General features: G+C 39.5%; 1 protein-coding gene across 1 annotated transcript in view; it reads right to left on the bottom strand.

Annotated features, from left to right (window-relative positions):
* Nucleotides 1-16,065, bottom strand: part of LOC113018664 (glucosidase 2 subunit beta-like) — a 169,566-nt gene that overhangs the window by 135,653 nt on the left and 17,848 nt on the right. The window contains exons 7-8 of the mRNA XM_026161957.2: nt 12,678-12,747; nt 8,302-8,380 (exon numbers count right to left, since the gene is read on the bottom strand). Coding sequence (XP_026017742.1) covers nt 8,302-8,380; nt 12,678-12,747 — 149 coding nt within the window. The remainder of the gene's footprint in view (nt 1-8,301; nt 8,381-12,677; nt 12,748-16,065) is intronic.

Here is a 16,065-nt window from a genome sequence, read left to right on the forward strand (position 1 = left end):
TGTATTCAGTACATGTCACAGTCTCTCACTTCACCAACATCTAACATACATTTAATAAGATGTTATCTTGTGGATTTGAGACGAAATCTAAGTGAAATCTGCCCTCTTGACACACAATACAAAAACAGAATGCAAACATGCCGGGCCCCCTCTGAAGTGAGATTTAAGCGTTGGCCGGGGCCAAATGTCAACCAGCTCAAACAGATGGTGTTAAGAGCCGAGCTGAGAGGCTGACCTTGGTTCGGGACTGACTAGGGGTGGAATGACAACGCAACACCGGCATCCGGTGTTTGTTTTCAGTGGATGTTGTGAACATCAAGAGAGCCGAGTGTTGTTGCCAAGATGGGGAGGTAAAGTCACGTCAGGGCTGCTTGCTTTGCTTTGCAGGTGCTTTTAGGCTCTGAGGGATGTTGTCAAGCTGCCACCATGACAGAAAAATGTTGGGATTGGATGAACAGCATAGGAATGTTTTTGATATTTCTATGGATAAACAGGATATATATATCATTTTAACGAGATTAACGTGTTATATATATATATATATATATATATATATATATATACATACATACATACACACACATATACATACACATATATATATACATACATACATATATACATACATACATATATACATACATACATACATATATACATACATACATACATATATACATACATACATACATATATATATATACATACATACATATATATATATATATATATATATATAAAAACATACATACGTCAATGTGTTAGCGCGGTTAGCTCCTTAACGCGTTAGCGCCATTAATGCGGTAATTACATTAACATCATTTAATGACATTAACGCTGACAGTACTAACATATCGATAGATCGATAGATGGATAAAACTTAATTAAGGTAAGTTTAGACTTCAATGAAAATGTTGAAATGTTAAAAATTAAATCTAGACATTTAATGATTATTTTTAAAATGATGAAACAACCACAGAGATAAAAATCTTACTTGAAAAACTTAGTGAAGGTAACCCAAAGAGCTCTGACATCTTAAATGTTGCCCCCGGTTGTCTACGCACTGCTACCTCCCAACTACACCACAGCGTCATAATTTCTGCCTCGTTACCACCAAGGCACTGTCAGCTCGTCTACTAGGGAACCCTAGGGCATGGTCAATATTATAAAACTGTGAAACAAGCAGGATTTCCATACACACTAGGCAGGCCGTTATGGGGAAACCCCCGACCTTTCCCAGCTACACACAAAAATGTGAAATTTCCTCAACTTTTCTCTCTTATCACCACCAAACAGCAACTGACTTTTCTCCCCCCCGTTAAATCCGGGGGGTTTTGTCCTCATGTTCAAAAGAAAAGGAAAAACATGTTATTTTCTCCATCTCTTTCCATTTCTGGTAGACTGAGTACGGGGCTTTAAGAGAAGCGAGTGGGTAGTAGATGGATAAGTGAAATTCACCTCGGCACAAATGTCTATAGCTTGAGAGAAGGCAATTTCCTCTAGCTCTAGTTCACAAGCACATTGCTGGAGTCCAAGCTTGGTTACACACTGGTGCTCCTGAAAATGTATTGTCCTACAGGTAATACCCAAAGAAATAACAGTTCCGTCTGATTTAGTGCAAATGTTTCGGTTTGAGTATTGAAATCATTTCTGTTCAGACGACGGCTGCATCTGACGTTCAGAGAATAGCAACAGCACAACATAAATCTCAGCTGCTTTTTTTTTTTATTTAACAACGAAAAACATTCTCCTTCATCAGCATGATTACCTTTCAAACACGAGTGGACCTACATTATCAGCTCTTTTTTTTTTTTTTTTTTACAGGAGTGGACGGCTATAACATAATGACAGAATAGCGACAGAGAGCCACTTCAAAATATCCCTTCTCCCTCCCGAGCTCAGCGCCTCCTTTGATCATCAAATTGTTCTCCTGAAAATCCTCTCTGTTCTTGAATTATCTGGGCCGCTGAAGTGGAAGTTGAATTTTCTGTGGAGACCAAAGCTTCTTAAGAGAAAGGGGAGAAGCGGGGAAATAAAAAGATGTGAAAATGACACAAATTGAATAAGCGTGCCAAAAACCTATACCGCCCCGACAGGAGAAAACTTATCAAGGTCTTCAGACGTTACAGCCGAGAACCGACAAGGAGGAAAGTTTTCTTTTGTCTTTGTTCATATGGAGGGAGGAAAACAGGTACTTTGGTGTTATTACTTTCTTTCTTTGTCGTGAGGAAACACATTTAGAGTACGCACAAGCTGTATAGTGAAGTAACGGCAACGTTAAAGTCGCCAGAAAATGTGTTTCTAAGACAGAAACACCAAAGAATCAATAAGAGGGTTTAAAAACAACACCTTTTACTTAAACCCGCACCAATACACGCAATTAACTTTTAAAGGCACACCTGTTGCTGCCCCTGGACCTTGATTAAGGTGCTAACGTGGGGCCGCTTGTCAGTTCTAGTGTAAATTGCCCGGTAACCACTGTCAATGGCACCCTACTTAATTTGCCCAGTTTGATCACGGTTTGTTGTGGTTGCAGTTAAGTACACATTTTCATATTCATGCATATTCAAACTGATTCATCCTCTTCAGATGCAGCTGAATTCATTAGGAATGTCTCCCCGTTAGCAAGCAGGGGAGAAAACCGTGAGAAAAAAAACCCAACAACAACAAATGAGCACAGATTTTTTTTGAGTCCTTCATGTTGGTTAAAGCGCTGGAGCTGCACGGGTTTGTTTTCCGTTGCGTGCCGACACAACAAACGTATACGGTAGAATTTTACAGAGGCTAAAATTAGCAAGCCAAAGCAAAAAATACACACCGTCACCCCTTATGGAGTGGAGGACAGTCCAACTCCAACTAAATACAGACAAACTAATTTGTGAAAATATCTGTAAACACATTTTCGGCCTAGTGAGAACCTACCCAAAGGCTCAACTCCTCATGCCCTGCAGTGGGAGAACCCAGCAGACGTGCTTTGATTTTATTTTTATTGTAATTTGCATGTTTGTTTATTATTGTGCATATGATTTACAGGAGGGAAAAGGCAGAGGAAAATTTAAGCGTTGGCCATTTTTGTTTACAGCCAGAGATTTTTAGTATGTACTGCCTGGTAAGAGGGAGGCTCAACAAGTTTAGAGTGAAGCAGACAGCCGCGTTCTCGCACACAGCAGCTTGAGGGAAAATCACTGTGCGCTTCCTGTTCGGAATTCAAATGACTGTGGAAGGAACCCTGTTGTATAAGTGGGGGAAAAACATCGAACCAGTCAGGGAAGCGCACAGCTGATCGAAACCAGATAGCAAACTTGCAGACAATGCAACAGCAGATTAAATCAATATTTGATTTTGAGATAGCGCTATATAGTATACTAAGATAAAACTACTAAACTACTATTTAGACATAAAAGGGATATGTTCGATGGTGTTCTTATGCAGTAGGCAGGTTGACAGGTCTGACATTCCTACCTACGGTCCAGTTGCTATAAATACTCACCAGTGCACCAGCTGTGCACTGATCCACAGATGAAAGTACTCCCAAGTAAATGCAGTACTTACTCCAGGTGTTTTGGAAAACTACTTATACCTTTTTCAAAATGTTATTAATTGATATAATTCGAATATATTGTTGTAGTTTATTCACATTTACAAAATAGCACAACTACTTTCTTGCAACCAAAAGAGAAAAAATGATATTGCCTTGTGACTCCATTGAATTCTTTCACAAATGGCAACTGATTGCAGGTAGCTGCAGTCTGACTCAGACTGATTTTAACAGCTGGCTGCGTCGACAGAATGGTGAAGGTTTGTAAATAACTGCAGTGCAGTTTGCAACATTTGCAACATTTGCAATGGAGGACTTGATGCAACTAGTTGCCAACTGGTTGTATTCTGGTTGTATTCTGATTTCATGCTGATTGTATTATATAAGTGCCTTTGCTATCCTGCAGAAACTATGTCACTCTTCCTGGTGGAATTTCAGAATTTCTGTTATTAATTTGTGAAGTTCTGGCTGGACTGTCAATGTAACTATGAAGTATGATGATTATGGACTTTTGTGTATTTAGACAGCAACAGATTTGCAATTTATTACAGTTAATTGCTATATAACAGTTTCCATATAATTACCAACTTGAAACCAGTCAATCACAAACTGATAGCAGACTGATTTGATCTTATTGCCATTTTACTGGCATCCCGACACCCTGACAGTTGCTTTGAAGACAGCAACCAAAGGCTGCGAGTGATCATGGACAAGGTTCCCATCTTTAAACCAACTAACGGAGAGAGTGCGATTGCAAATTCCCCAATCATAATCATTTTGTTTATGTGGCAGTCTGCAGCATGACGTCAGTAATAATAACTCATTTTTAAAACTGAGTCATACATATAACAAGAAACTTTACAGATTCACAGATTTTCTTTCTGTCAAATCCCAAATAACACGGAGTGTGTATCTACATGTGTTTTGCTGGAACTTTAGCAACACTGTGCAATGAGAAAAAGAAGGCTGCTTCAAGAGTCTGGATGATAAAGAGATCGGTGAGAGCAGGTTAAGCAAGGTTGTGTATTTGTCAGTGAGAACTGGAGGTGAGATTTGAACTGCAGAAAGAGAGTAGAGGTCTGTGGCATAACTTCAGACTCTTTCAAGGAGCATGGAGGGGGGAAGAAAGCCTAGATTATACTCTGTGGCAGACATGGAAATGGACAGCTGGAGACATGTTGGCTGAGAAGTAATTCCTGCTTTCCTATACTAGTCCACTAGCCTGGAGCGTCCGCAAAGTTGTAAGTGCACAAAAAACAAGCAGGCATCCCCATGGACGCTTGCACTCATCATCTTAGGATAAAATTTCTGTCATTCAGACTTGAGTGGACCCTGGCGGATGCGGAAATTCAATTAAATTTTGTTCAATTCAGTTTTATTTATGTAGCACTGTGACAAAGTGGGTGACAACACCGTTTGTCCATATTCTTAGTTAACATTCTTGTTTTGATTTAACCATATTTCATATGCAATCTGCAACAGGCAAACATCTACTATCCCGGGTTTGTTTACGTTTTGCACTTTTACAGATTATATAATATAACATCTTGGTTTAAATCAATTCCTACAAGTTTAAGTTAACATGTTATTTATTTCAACTGTTAATTTGTATTATTTAGAACCTTACCTACCTGTCTTCTAGAAACAAAAGGAGGAAATGTAGTTTTACTTCCTGCTTTATAGCTTCTGGGTTCATCTGAGGTCACAGGATGAGACCAAGTGCAGAAGGGGAAGAATTCTTGTAATTTCATAAAGTTTATTTTAGAGTGTTTAGGGATAAATAGATTTAATGATGTAATATGTATTGATTACACCATAGAGTTTATGTTGCCAGTAAAGAGTAGCAGTAGAGGTTTGAATATAATCATGTTCATCTTACCTACTGAATGGAATAGTCCAGAGGAGAGATTGTTTGGTTAAGTGGACTATTTAAGCAGAACTCAGGTGTTTGAGAAGAAAGGTTCAGGTCAGTGTAGCTGTGCGCAGTTTGACCTTAATTTCCGTTGATTTAACTTCAGTTTTATTTAGCTGAACTGAGTTAATTTAGAGTTGAGTTTTTTATTGGTTTCTTTGTAAATATTGTTTGGGTCACAAAATGGTGAATAAATCACTTGCTACACTGGACAGCATCAGTCTCATGCTCTTCTTTGACCGCTTAAGTCAAGTCCTGCCACAAGCACCAAATCACAACAACAGTTGCCTCAAGGCGCTCCAGCAATACTGTTTAGAGATATGGAATAATATTTCCTCATATATGTATTTATTCATATGTAATGGATTTAATGACGTAGAGAAATACACAACCCCAAAATTATATACATTCACATATCCATTGATGAATCATCAAAGACAACTGGCTCAGATTGGTAGTAATTAGCAATAGTATCCAAACACAACATTAGCATCAAAGACTAAAACGCTTATGTTGCTTCACATTACAGTCAGCTGCTCTAGAAATAACTTGAAAGTCTTTGAGAGTCTCTACTAAGTTGTTCAGCTTGCTCCATCTCTGTCTTCCCAAAGCACATGAAGACTACCTTGTTGTTTCACTTTGCCACTGTTATTTTCACTGTCTGCTGTGTACATGCTGAAGCAATTATATGTGTAACAATCAAGATTGTAACGATTAAACATCAAACATCAAGACAGCCCCGATGAGTCCAGAAGCACTTTTGTAGGCTTTAAGAATGCTTCTATAAACCCTACAAAGTACCAGATAATGGGTCGAACATCAGCACTGACGGGGTCCGGACTCACATTTGAATGTCGGGATAAGGAAAGGAATCAAAGGCAAATCTGCTATAAAGTCCTGTAGTCTGACGCGCACTAAAAGGGTAATCTCTTCTGGCAGCAAAATTGACGAGCGGTAATTCAGCAGAATATCTGGATGCAAATATGCAGAATGTCCTGTTGTTGATGGTGTAGACACGGTGTGGAAGCTATGGGTTTGTCTGTGTTTTCATGATGGTTTTCAGTAATGTTGAGGAGTAAAGTGTTTTTGTGCCACTTAAGTTTACTAATTAAAATGCAATAACTTCCACTTTTTTTAAAATAACTTCTTGAAAAATGAATGAAAGTAGCATAAAGCATGTTAAAACCAATCATAATAACAGAAATCAATTAGATTAGATCAGTTAGCATTTCCTCAAACATTACTTTTAACACACTGTTACTTTTTCCCCCAAATTAAAATAAATCAATCAATAAATCAATAATAAATATATCAAAGAATAAAAAACAACTCCAGTAGGTGCATAAGTTTCAACCCACCTGCAATGCGGTGAAGTACTCATTAGTTTTATCATAAAATGAGAGGGTGGGGCTTACGTAGATGTCCTGTGACTGTCTACCTGCACTCTCAGATACTAATTGTTACAAAAAAGTATCCATTTGCAACATATTGTTGCAAATGGATACTCATTTGCAACAATATTGAACAGTGCCGTGTTTGCCTCTAGCTGACACACAACCTCAGCACCCTGCATACAGACAGCTCACAGCCCCTCCCCTCACTAGCAGCTGAACACTGCTTGAAACAAACTGACACCCTCATCTTTATGAGGAATTTCCTGTTTCAACAACACTAAAGTATTAAAACATTATCATAAACATTAACCTGGCCACCGCACACCTTGGCACATTAAGTCATCTGTTGTTATTAAGGTAGTAGGTACTACTACTGCTACTGCTACTGGGAGCTAAGCAGCAAATGTAATCAATTCCTCCCATCTGCAGAATCAATAAAGTGAATTTCACAGCATTACAAAGTTATTTGTGTTTGAAAATTATTACACTTCTCTTAAAGTCCCTGACTGAAGCTGAGAAAAGGCTGTTTGATCAGCAGAAGTAGTACGGTGAGAAGTCACCAGACACATAAACAGGACTGTAGCTGAATACAAAAAAAGATGCTTTTTAATGTCTTAACTTCTATGAAAAATTATACTCCTGGGTGCCACTATTGAGTGTGAAATTCCAGTGTTGTGACAACCCCGGTGCACACAGAAAAGCCAACAAAGACTGCATTAGGAGGTTGGATGGATGGATGGCAGTGGCACAAGTCATAAAAGCTGCTCTGATGAGACTTGGGTTAATTTCCTGTATATTATTATCATTATTATTATTATTATCATCATTTTCACTCACTGTTTAATCAGATTAGACAACAAAATGTTTTAGTTAGTATTTAGGTTAAAGGATACTTCTTTTAAAACGTCATACATGTTAGAAAAGCTTTATTTTCCAACAAAGAAAGAACGGGTACAAAGCAAAAAAAAACCCAGCTAGTTTATTTTTGAAAATACAAAATTTTATTGCCAACAATAAATGTGGCATACTTTGGTGTGAGACTAGGCAAAAGATTCCAAGGTAACAGTTTCACATAAAAAGCCTCAGACCCTCATTAACTTATTTGGCCTTAATTAAGGGAATCATCAGCTGGTGACAATTCAGAGCTGATAAATCCTCCACACTCTTCAACTCTTGTGTTAGCACTCAACAACCACGGGCTTCTCTAAGAAACTGCAAAGCTAATTGAGGCTTCCAGGATTGGGCTAGGCTATAAAAAGATATCAAAAAGCTTCCAGCTGTCATTAGGAAATGGCAGTTGAAGGGAACTTTGGAGAGCCGCACACGATGTGGACGACCAAGAAACTTTTAGTTACACAGGTGTAGCACTGGGCTGTTTCCCCATCCAGCATCAAATAATCATTAAAAAATATTACCTGCAGAGTTGTAGCATAAACTATGAATAAAGATGAACTTACCAGTGCTTCACCCTCAGAGAGAACACGCTGCTCATCGTGGACAAGCACCACTTTAGCCTTGATTTCATCCACTGTCAAACTGCAGAGGGTACAAAATCAGGAAGCATTTTAGTATTTATCCCAATATTGGTTTTTTTGCCCAATATAATAAGTTGATTTCATCATGATCCACATAACATGTCATCAGCACAGCATTCACAAGCACCTGAGGCCCACTGAGTCACATTTCAGTCTCATTTCCTGTGGCAGGGATTCAAAGTTTGCACAAAAGAAACAAATACTAAACTTTTTGATCAGATGCACAACCAGTCAGTAACACAAACCGACTGCATTGAACCAACAATACATTTTGCGATCAAGGATGTTCTGCTCTGAGCTGAGCACTTCTCTTTCCTTTTACCCTATCGCAGTTTAAACTGCACAAAACATAAAGCAGCACACAGTGCAGTCAAAATCTCTCATGCCACCTATTATCCTACAGCATTTAGATCTTTTTTCTATGGCCATTCTTCACCGCTGGTGTCTTCCTTCCTCAGGTTTTACGTAAACCAGCACTAAACTGAATGGAGATAATGACTGCATGGCCAGGATCAATCCTAGGAGTCCATCAAAAGCGGACGTGCAGGCAAACATACAAAGCAAATAGCTTGTTCCACTACAGAGGATCAATGCTAGGGGTAAGTGCTGGAGAAAAGCAATGATCTCTCTGCATTGTCGAGCTGCACACAATGACGCCTCTAAAAAATAAAGAAATAAATAGAATTTGGTGTGAGGAAAACCGGCTTTGCCCCCAATCACTGAGGGCAGATGCAGACCTGATCTTGAGAGCAGGTGCTTTGCTAGGTTTCCCTGAGAAAGACAGTAAAAATATTGGTAACTCACACACATGCACTGATGAATCCTGACAGAGGGGAGGGGATAAAAAGCACAACCTGTTCATGGGCCTTTGGGAGGCTCCATCATGGTTCATTTCCTGAAGCAGTTGGTAGACTCTATTTATAGGCCAGCATACTGGTACCAGTTAATCCTGCACTGGGCTGCCAACTGCTTGCCAGCTGGCACAGTGGGTTGCACTTGTGTGTGGTGCTCAGGAAGGTTTGGGTTGAAATAATCGTGAGGAAGGCAAGAATCTACCTTAATGAACAAAGTGTGGGGGAATAATTTACCCCCCTATAATGCAATATGAATCTGTGAGACTGCAGATATATAAACTTGAGGTGTGACCGAAATATTGGAAATGCTGCATGCAAAGATGCATGCTGCGTAACTCGCAGTAGCAATATTTATACAGAATTAATATTAGTATTAAGTACAAACTGTGGTGATAATCAGCGACATCTCTACCACTGACAGGTTCCTTCATGCACATCAGAGCAGATTCTAAACTTTAAAGGAAAAAAAGGAAGAAAAAAAAAAACAGGTTGCATGAAGCAATTACTGGTGACACAAAAATGAGATTAGCTCACAGTATAAATGAGAGAACAATTATCTGTGAATCTGCATTAAAGATAATTAGCAATTCCAATCAAGTGGATTAAGAATGGGATAACATTTCGCTAAGTGTCATTTGGGACAAAGCCAAGAGCTTTTTTTCCCCCTGCTTTGTGCACGATAAAGAGCCTGTAGTGTGCATGCTAATCTCGATCAAAGTCCCCGGCAACGTGCAAGCGTCAGGTATACCAGCAAATTTGCATTTATTATAAAACGGCGACTAAATCAAGCTTGACACTCGGGCATGTGAGCCGCAGAGCCACACGGGGAGGGGAGGACTGGTGATGTAGCACACAAGCGCAAAGCCTTCACCTGCTTTATTCAAATGGGCATCAGGACACGTCCTGCATCAAGATAGCCAGCTCACCGAATCCACATGCTGACAGGCTGAGACAATGGCTGGATAGAAATGAGCGACACTTGCAGATATTTCAGCTTAGTAATGTGTTTGTTTAAGTGCGAGGCGGTGCTTTGGATGGAGTGGATGGATGGAGGCAGAGCCGGGGAAGGAAGGGACTGTGGCTGGGAGGGGGTGGGCAGGAGGGCTTGAATAATGGTTTGCATCCAATTGCAGGAATGCATAAGTGGGCATATAGCGCTCTGCCAGAAAATCGCTGCACAAGCAGTTCGTCCTCGATGCGGCCATATGTTTTATAGCACTTTCAGTTTACTATGCTTGGGCCAGCTTGCTTTCCGGAAGAATATGCCCAGTTAGCTTAAGAAGTATCGATTTTGTTTTAACTTCAAGCATGTTGTGGGAAAGTGAGGATGTGAGGGTGTGGATGGCTGTGGAGAAAAAGCATGAAGGGGGACAGGCTCATTGGATATCATGGACTCCGTTTTTCTGCAAGCCACTAGAAAAATTTACATATCTTCCCTGGCAGCAAAACGGATGCCATTCCCTTTAAAGCTGGCCGCCGTCAGACGCCGATCCTGACAGCAACTTAGTTCGTCTGTGTAGATGCAAGGAAGGCCGGGAGATTGGAAAGCGGAGCAACAAGTGAGCCTGCTGAGACTTGAAGATTGAACAATGCAAATAAGGAGAAGAAATACTTTTTGAGGCTTGCTGGAGAATAAATAGGTGTAGGAGTTCCAGGGAATGAGATGCGCGCATTCGACTCAGACTGATGAGACTTCACTGCTCCACAAGTTAAGGTGGAACTAATGAGTGTAATCCATATTCATATTGATGTGAACACCCATTTATTTTATAGCACGAGTAATGCAAGACAGAATAAATGCGAGTGACAACCTATAGTTTTAATCCAGTGTTATGGATTCTCTTTATCATATTTCATGTTGTTTTGGTTTCACTCTGCTGCATTAGCAGAATTTCTCTTGAGGGTATCTGACATGATAATATTTCCTAAAACTCTCCGATTCAGTCTGCCGGAATTTAAAGGAACTTCTTCAACAGTATTTTTTTTTTTGTGGTTGTTATTTCGTGTTTTGTGTTACAGTTTCATTTGACTGCTAGTGGCCGGTAAATTAATGACTGGCTTTTGTCACCAATCAATTTGGAGAGAACAATGTTCAAAGACAGGCGATCATTTGTCAGGAAAAAAAGATAAAATGTAACAAACGATTTAAATTCAGCACTTAACTTTAGCTCTCTTATGCAGCTTTCTTGTCCTTTCTGTAATTACAAGAAATTACTATTTCCCCAGACTTCTTGAAGGACATTCAAAGCTCTTCTTTGGATCTTGGCTGCTAGATGATCCCACACCGCTCCAAGAATGCAGTGGTCCGGGTTCTGGGGGAGGCCAATCCATGACTGATAGTGTTTCTATCCAGGTATGGTATTACTGCTTTGGCAGTGTGTTGGCAGCCATAGCGAATCAGATGCTTTCCAGATTGTCTTACAAGGTGTATCGAACTCTAACCATGCTTTTCCATGGTCATAATTTCATACATTTTGACAAGATCCCCAACACCTATTGACAAGAGTCATCACTCCGTTAGACCTGTTGCAATGGATCTTCAGTCCCGTTCTTGTGTAAACTGGCATACCCTGTTTCCCATCCTTAAGAATGGCCTTTTGGATCAGTTGAAGGGCCAGATACATCACTCACATCCTGTATCAGGTCTTTGCTGAATTTGTCCTATTTCTGAAGTCTTTATGAATAAGCCTTGAAATATTTTTCAGAACTGAGTGGTTTCTGTTATATTTCAGGCCTGTTTATAGAACAAGATAACTGGGTTTGCATTAGAAGTTAGTCACTGTAGTCGCTGCCTACGCAGCTTCTTTTGGAAAAACCCAGAAAGTATTGCAATGGTAGTCAAACCACGACTTTACTGATAAATCGTGAGGTGTGAAAACCCATCATTAAGTGTACAGGGGAGGTCGCAGGGAGACACCACACACCATTCCAATATATCAAGTTTCTGTTTAATAGCTCTTCAGAAAGCCTGAAGAAATATTGCACAAGGTCACTTTAAACAAATTACATTGAAGTCTGGCTCCTTGGAAGCAATATATAAAGAAATAAGGGGTGGCTGAAGACTTCTGCAGAGTGCTGGATGACGACATAATATTTTTTTTTGTAGTATTAGATTTCTTAGCAATGAAATAATGCGACAAAAAGCCCATTCACCCTGGCAAGAGCAGAACCCAACAAGGAAAAACTATTTCAGTATAAAAACATCACTGGTAGCCTTCAAAACCTGAATCAGTGGATCTTTATTATGCAAAACTTTGCCTGCGTAATCAACAAAGTATTAATAGAATATGGTTCTAGCTTGGGGGTGGGGTGGGGTTAGCATTATAAGGCTGACACTTCATACGCATATGAGTGCAGGTTTCTGGACTCACTAGAATGGGCAGCACTGGCCAGAACATGAAAACAAAAACAGGACTCAAAAGAGTCTGAATACAAGTTATTTACCTGCCATCTTTATTGGTGTCCAATAAATGGAAAATGCTGGTAACGGAGCTGTTCTGATGTCTGATGAGACCTAAAATAAAAATAAAATAAAAAAATCACGTGTTACTGTAGAATTATGAGATTGTTTAAATAGCAACCACTTCCATCTGAATGCAAACTGAGAGGCAGGAATGAAGAAAAGGATGGAGCTGGATTTAAAAAATATGGGGTGTGGGGGGGTGTGGAGGGCAATCAGGCAATGAGTCAGTCACGCTGTGCAAGAACATTTGGTTTCCCTGTAGGAAAAGAAAAAAAAAGAAAAAAGCATGGCAGAGTCCAGAATGCAATCAGAAGGCTTTGTGCTGTAACGGCTGGTATGACAGTGATTTCCCTCTTCTCCATTCATGTACACAGGCAGATGAAAAGGAGACGCAAAAACTTCCTCAACCCCCTTTTTCCAGCGAGCATGTGACCCCAACCGATTCATTCTGTGAATCCGCATTCACTGCGAGTGGAAAGGAGAGGAAGTTCTCTTATGTTCAGCACTGAGCATCTCCCGTGTCATCGGCAGAGCAGAGAATGTACGAGGGGTAAACTGATTGGCCCCTAAGTCTGGGGAAAAACACTTTACATAATGCTAATTGCACATCCGCCGCAATTATCTTTCTGTACTAATTACAGAAAAGCTCATTTTGAAATTACCATTTCTTCCCAGTGTACAGTAAAGCAACTGTGTTAAGTGTGTGATGCAGGGGGGTTTAAAAAATGATCCCTTTTCTCAAACCCATCTTTGCCAAAATAAATCCATATTTATTAAGGCATGCTGTTTGTGGGATTAAAAGTTTTAAAAGATGCTAGATCCTACGCCACTCCTTGACACCCGAAACATGACCGGGAGCTGCAAACGTCTACGGAGAAGCCAGATTCCCGTCACCCCACCCTCTGTTTGTTGACTGTATTCAACCCCGGGAGTTAAACAAGATTTGCTAATATTCTCCTGCAATACACACAGCATCTGTCATATTAGTGGCTTATTCCTTTGTTTGAACAGCACTCTATTCCCAACCTAATGCTTGACATTCTCAACCCATCCTCTGGCCGCTCTGTCTCGCAAAAAAAAAAAAAAAAAAGTGAGCGCACTAAAGGAGCAAGAGAAATGGTCTCATCCCTCGCTCTACTGCAGAGCCATAGCTATGAAAAACAACCATAAGGAGGATGGATGGAGACGAAGGCAGGGGAAGAAAAAAAAGATAGAGTGGATGCAGGGGATTGGAGGGCGGTGGGTGGGGTGGGGGTTGGTTGGTAAAAGGTAAGAGGAAGAGTCGAGAGGAATGGGGAAAATAAAAGAGGAGAGAGGAGGAGGGAGAACAAACAAAAAAAAAGAAAAATTGGGGAAAGAGGTTCAAGACATTGGCTCTTTAGGCCGACGGCACATATAGGGGACTATGTTTACTAATGGACACCATCAGTCATCCACCCATGTTGCTCGGGCAATATCACGGCACACTCGTAAAATAAAAGAGAGGCACAAAGAGAACAGAGGGAAATGGAACATATCAGCGGGAGACTGCAGATCTACGCCTAGCCTACAGACCATGTTATCCACACAGAGCTTTGTTATTGTAGGCTCGCGCTGCACTCCAAGGCTAAGAAAACACACATTGTCCTGTCTTTTATATACCATAGGCAAGATTTCCAAGAAGGGAAATTACAGTTTTCTGTATGAAAAAAAAAAATACTTTGAAATGGAAATAGATCAAACGCTGCAGGTAGAATCTTTTTTTGTTTTTGCTTTATCGATGGGATGACAAGACTGGAAATACTGATAGAAACCTGAAAATAAATATTTGAAGCTAAACGGTGCGTTTAACGGTGAGCATCAGAATGAAAAAATGAAAAAACACTGCAGCACAATGAGAGCGTTGCAGTGTACAAAATCAATATCTTACTCATTAGAGTTTGCTCATAAATTCATCAAGGTTGTGATTACAGTTGCTGAGCTAATTGCCTTATTCCCAGAACTCTTTTCAAGGTTCCCACATGGCTGTGAGTGATTTTTCCAGGAAATTTTTTAACAACCTGAAACTGATATGACACGCAGGTTTTACAAATGAGATAAATGATTGTGCTGCAAGGAAGCTCGGGTATTCGTAACTCGAAAAATCAACTTTTAAATTACAAGGTACAATTAATAAAGATGAAAGAATAAAACTAGTCTACATTCTCTGTGGAGAGCTTAGCAGAGCTACCATCACTCAGTCCTGCTTTAGGACTAAATTACCACAAGAATACTTTAAATATATATCAAATTTAATGGAATTTCAGAGTGAAGCTCCGTTTTCAGTTTGGGCTTTTGCTGCTTGACTGAAAATGTCAAGCCTTATGGGACCTTCTGAACTCTTTTATGTTTGACACTGTTTGTTTTGCTCTACAAGGACAATCAAGCGTTTCCTTATCTGGAGAGAAGACGTATAAGCGGGGATATGAAGCGCTCTGTTAGAGTTCAGAACAAGAAGACAATGCCTGCTGCAACACGTGTTACTGCATTATTTCAAGAAGACATAAGTTTTATAAAGTCTAAAGTCAGGTAGACAAGAATTTTTGTTATTTTCCTTTGTGCAAATCATGTTTTATTAGAAATAAAGATCAAGAACTTGTAGTCTTTTGAATTCATAATGGACCCTGGTTTCCAGAGAATATGATACAGCCAATGTTTATGACTGGATCTGGTCCATATAGGTTAGCTCAGGGGAACTACTCGAATCCTCAGAGGCAAGATAGCAGACACTCTAAGTGCTTAGTACATCCTTCATATACAAAGATACAGACATTCTCTATATTAATATATTCCAACAATACATATTTTGTTGGATTCAGTTAATCTCTTCCTATTCTAACCTACTATTAGTATTTGCATTTACATGTGAATGCACATTAAAGACAGGGAAGCGTAATCATATATGGCTAAAGGGCTTATAGTCTATTTCTCCTTCAAACAATTTTTATACAGAGATTTCCTTACATATACAGTACTGTGCAAAACTCTTGAGCGACACTCAATTTCTTTATATTTTGCTTGGAAAATGGGAAAAGAGTATATCAGTTTATTCAAATATGTACAAACACACATGGAAATACAGTATCTAAACCAAAATTTGTAAAATTCTAACAAGCAAATACTAGTCCTACATTTCCTCATACTTCATACAATAAGCCAAGTTTATGGCTAGCAGTTCTTTATGAATGATGCTGTTAAAAAAATTAGTTTTTTTTTTTACTGTTTTTAATACTACTTACTGCATTTTTCAGAAATTCAACTAAAGAAATGTGAACAAATAATGAGGTTTTTGACGAGATGTTGGTAACAAAGTGTTTACATTTGGATACAAAGATACAATTTACATTTGGT

Source organism: Astatotilapia calliptera, chromosome 3 (genome assembly GCF_964374335.1).
Source record: "Astatotilapia calliptera chromosome 3, fAstCal68.1, whole genome shotgun sequence".
Taxonomy (NCBI): domain Eukaryota; kingdom Metazoa; phylum Chordata; class Actinopteri; order Cichliformes; family Cichlidae; genus Astatotilapia; species Astatotilapia calliptera.